The 5000-nt window shown below is 37.1% G+C and overlaps 1 protein-coding gene across 1 annotated transcript in view; it reads right to left on the bottom strand.

Moving 5' to 3' along the window:
* Window positions 1-4932, bottom strand: part of LOC138056353 (GATOR1 complex protein NPRL2-like) — a 20221-nt gene extending 15289 nt beyond the window's left edge. Inside the window, exons 1-4 of the mRNA XM_068902135.1 lie at window positions 4819-4932; window positions 3894-3985; window positions 1805-1973; window positions 574-682 (exon numbers count right to left, since the gene is read on the bottom strand). Coding sequence (XP_068758236.1) covers window positions 574-682; window positions 1805-1973; window positions 3894-3985; window positions 4819-4917 — 469 coding nt within the window. The 5' untranslated portion in view covers window positions 4918-4932. The remainder of the gene's footprint in view (window positions 1-573; window positions 683-1804; window positions 1974-3893; window positions 3986-4818) is intronic.
* Between the last annotated feature and the right edge of the window lie 68 nt (window positions 4933-5000).

Genomic DNA, 5000 nt, shown 5'->3' with positions numbered 1-5000 from the left:
AAACGAGCCAGTACTTCCACCGGTCTCGAATGTAGGGCTCCTTCTGCAGGTACTGGAGCACAGATTACGTAAAACAAAAGAAACAAAGACAGAAATCAAAACAACCCCAAATAAAGACTAGTCCCAAGTGACCAAAAATACAATACTTTCCGGTACATGTAGAAAGACCCGAATGTAGCCAGGCTGTATTCTGTAACTGCTTAAAGAACTTTTACCAGGATCCTAACCAAAAATTGATACTTGAAGTTTTAAGTTAGCCTAAAGGAGACGACTTGTGACACATTGTGACGTGTATACAAAGTACCATGAATCTCGTTTGGCCGGGGAACATTGGATTGCACCTGTAATAACAACTTCATTTTAAAGAGAAGCTTTCAATTGAACACACAATTTGAAAGCACGGAAAAAATCGCGCGTGAAGTCGCGATTAGTTTTGGTTTCCCTTCTTGTTGGTTGATAAACTGGTGAGAAATTTTTAAACCAATCACTAAACGTAACAATAATTGCAATGACGCAATTACTTTTGACAGCCATTTGAGAACCGCCCTATCACAATTATACATGCAGGCTTACCTATTTGTATTGTGCATTTTCCATTTGTGTTAAGCTCAGAAAATATTTCTGACAAAATGGAAGGGAGAGAAGATTTTGTTTCTTCTTTGGACAGGTAACCATCCTCAAGCTGAAATAGATCGACAAAGCCATTGTAAAGCCAATTAAGTGATTTAACATTTAAATAAATAAACAAAGTGTTCATAAAGGGAGTTTGTCGGTTTACTCTGTATGATAACCAGTATACATATAATTTGACTTTCAGCTGAGATTACGGCGAGTTATTAAATTTTCGACCTCAGATATTGTTTCTAGCTTTCCGATTCGTTCATTCAATCTCGATTATCAGCTCATACATACTGTACAGTAAGTATATCGTATGACCAAACATGAAAACTGATTGCGTTGCCAAGCTGGAAATTGATTGGCTTTAATTTCCAAATGTCCAAGCGTCCAGAATTTCATGACAATTTAATAAAACAATATTATTATTCCATTCACAATTGTTAGATATGAGACTGGTTATAACTTGGTTATAACTTGGCGCTGTGTGCCTCATTAGCTATTTACCATCTCATATCCAACGTGCACTCACAGTAATGTCACATGTCAGTTTTGCATTTTTTTGTTCAAGATTCACATTAATCACTTCCTGTTGTCCTTCCCCATTCCAAAAATACAACTGCTTTAATACATAATACAAAATGCTTTTTCTGAAGAATAAATGTCCAAGCTAAAGTTTAGGTCATTTCCTCAGTAAGAGTGTGAGGACATTTTAAAAAGGTCTTGCTGTTTTCTTCAATTTCAAACACCTATTCAGTCATGCTGGCCTCTTTGCATTGTTGCAGTCTCATTTGAAATTGTTACTTAGCAAACTGTGGGATAAGAGCATACATCTTGGTCCTAATAATGGCCTGCACCAATGTCTTCATCAATGTCAAGAAGTTCAAAACATTGGAATTAAACCGGCAATGGTGTGCTCAATACCTGGTTCGATTGAATTTGGTCTTAGGTGGAGAGAGATATGACAGAGAAAAGTTGTGTTAATAATATTTAATTTAATATAACGGATATTATTTATTAATTATTAAATATTAATTATTGTTACTTTTTATTACTATTAATAAGTTTTAGATTGATATTAGTATTAGTCTGGGAATACAGCCACAGCCACATCGTTGGAAGGATGGAGAGTGCTTAAATCCATTGTGCAAGCCCTGTCATCTAAGTTTGAGACTTATTTTCATCTCACCTCAAGAGTTGTCATATACCCTGCTAGCTTCTTCACCACACCCTCATAGCGAATGGTGTCGACATTAGGTCCAAGAACAAAACATACATTGAAGAGAAGAGCATTGCGGGAGTATTTAGCATTTTCGATACTAATTGGGCATCCAACAAACTTGTGGTTGAGTGCATTTCTAAAAATATAACATAGAAAATATGATAATGATCATCAAACAAACAAAGGCAGTAATGCATTCTGTCTGCAATGGGAATTACAGGTCGATTTTTTATCAAGTATTTACGATTATCACATTTACCATACTTATTGAAATCTGTTTGGTGACAGCAGATCTCTATTACTGATTCCCTTTTTCTCCTTTCTCCTTTCTCTCTGTGTAAAGATGGGTGTTGCTTTCACACTAGGCTGCGTAGGATGCATTTCCATGTGGTTTTTGAGTAGTAAAAAGGTCAATTTGCAAATTTTGGTTGCTATCGCCCCATTTCGCGTGCAACCAAAATACGGAAATCAGCCTTTTCAGCGTTTAAAAACCACATGGAAAAGCCTGCTACACAGGTTACTTTCCCAAAAATAGAGATACTTTTGTTGTGCATTTTCATTTAGATTACCCTTTGCCCAAAGGAACCAAAGCGTTACGTGAGCAAACACATAAGGGGAGACCCAATGTTAAAACTCTGTGCAGCATGCAGTGCACTTTGGGGAGTCCAGCTGGAGTAGTAGTTAAATGTATCAGCCTCACAGCTCTGACCTCCACCATCAGAGCGTGATTCAAGGCTTTCCCTCTGAATAATGTGGTTTCCCTCCCCGTACATGTCCAATACACCGACATAATGAGATTGTAATGAGATTCCTGGTACGTCACAATAGACATCACAAAGTGTCACAAAGTGTCACAAAGTGTCCCGCACTTTATGTCTCGCAAAACTGTTACTACTTTTTTAAGGATTAAGGTTGGGGGACACTTTGTGATGTCTATTGTGAAGTGCTATGAATCTCATTATGTCGGTGTATTGGACAACCCTCTCCCTCCCTCATAAGAAAATGACACCTGACTGTGGCGCTGGGTTTGGAGATCCTACATGGACCATACAGCCATTGTGAGAGGTGCCTAATACACATTAAGTTTTCAGCATGATGTTGGCACGTTGCACCCCTTGCAATTCAGTCCCCACAAGTGCAAGAAACCATAAATAGCAAGGCAAATTATTCACAGCTTACTCATAAAAAAAAAAAAAAGGTACCGGTACAATCATCCTGTTTTGTTTAGTAAAAAAAAGTTAGATTAGTACAATCCTGGTCAAAAGTTGTTGGGAAGGTTAATTTGCTATTTTTATTATTGTTATTATTTATTGTAAGCGCATTGAGATTTTTTAAATGCACACCAAGAACATTTCTATTATTATTATTATTATTATTATTATTATTATTATTATTATTATTATTATTATTATTATTATTATTATTATTATTATTAAGATTGCGGTTGCATGCATCACTTAACTTCACACCTTGTATGATGATTCTAACTATTGGCTGTACTATTTGGGAAAAATCATGCTCTTGTGCCCCCCTCCCCCATATTCAATGTTCTTCCTGCAAACAAAGTAACCATTTGTTTTTCCTGGAAAATCCAACATTGATAAGGAGGAGGGGGGTTATCTCTAAAGTGATGCTACCTCAAGTCTCAACACTTTTGTCCATGATCGTCAGCTATATCAGCCACAAATGAACTCCCAACCCCTGAACTCTAATCTTGAGACAATAATGTACATGTAGGAGGGCATTAATAAATAATTTTAAAGATATAGCAGTGGATCAACGGTTGTCACATTGCCAGTAGTACACTGTCAGACATATTAAACAATCAGAAAGTGATTACAGAAGTATCAGGGTTTTTGTCAGCAGGGTCAAGTAGGCAACGCTCTAATTCCTCTTGGCTTGGGAGTATCTATTTGGTATTTAACCTGGTATGGGTGGAACATTGGTATTCGCTTGATGCACACTGGAATTTAATAAGCAAATCCCTCTCCCAACACTGCATACCATCTGCAAACCTTGTGTGGCTCATTGATGGGAGTCAAAGAAGGATTCTTACATGGTAATCAGCTTGCTTTGCAGCTCTGGCTTTGGAATAATATAAACAGCAACACAATCAAACTCCTCTTTAGAAATGTAGTCCTCTGGAAACTGTGTGAAAGTTTACAAAGAGAATAAGCCATTAACATTGAGAACATCAACAAAGATTTTCATCCAAGTAATTTATGCCAAAATTGCTGTGCCCTAGAATGGGAATAGACAAATTCGGCTAACTCAATGTTGTACCCAATTCAAATTTCTCGGGGTTTAGATTCTTTGTGTGTTGAATTTGCACGACAATGAAGCATTCACATTTAAATGATATGGAAATACTTGGAACAAAATGTTTTATTCCCAAAAGCTTTGAATTGGGTACAACATTGAGTTAGCCGAATTGGTCTATTGCTGTGCTCTAGAATGGGAATAAATGACTCACATATAAGTAGAATTATTATTTTTCATTCAACCTGTACTATGGCAGTCAATAAGCAATCGTTATCCATAATAATTATTGTTGAAGATGGATGTGGATGGATATGAGCAATAAAAATGGGGTGACATAGATTATATATACAGTGTACAGAGTGAGGCGCAAGATAAGTAAAGAAAACTTACTGCATCTTGAGGTGATTCAGGTTGGTTTTGTGATACCCTCTGTGAGCTACCTATGATCAGCTGATTTTTTTTATTTCCAATTTCCATGTAAACCCTACCAATTGTCCATTATGTTACACGTAACTAAGCATGAAATGTTGATTTTAGGCTTCGGATGGTTTGTAACTGGTTCCTGCTCTAAAGGATTCTTAACCCATTGACCTCTGAGAGTGACACTTAATGAATTTTACTCTGTCTAGCGCCAGACAATTTTACTTGTCAATGTGGGGCAATCTAGCGAGTTTGAGGCATGGATAGGTTAATTCCTGACATTAATAAATTAGCAAAACCTGTATGCAGCGTATTCCAGCTGTCTGTAAACTGTTCTTCAAGTTTGCGCATGGACAGGCAATCAATAGCTGCCGCAGAAACCTTATAAAGCCGTACATGCCTTTCTCTCAAGTATCTCTCTGTTGAGCTGAGAAATTGGTGTTATTGTGAAGATGAAGGTACATGTAGTGTGTGGGGCCTT

This window comes from Montipora capricornis, chromosome 7, assembly GCF_036669925.1.
Source record: "Montipora capricornis isolate CH-2021 chromosome 7, ASM3666992v2, whole genome shotgun sequence".
Classification (NCBI taxonomy): domain Eukaryota; kingdom Metazoa; phylum Cnidaria; class Anthozoa; order Scleractinia; family Acroporidae; genus Montipora; species Montipora capricornis.
The sequence above is the reverse complement of the archived record's forward strand: the minus strand, read 5'-3'. Positions and strand labels throughout refer to the sequence as shown.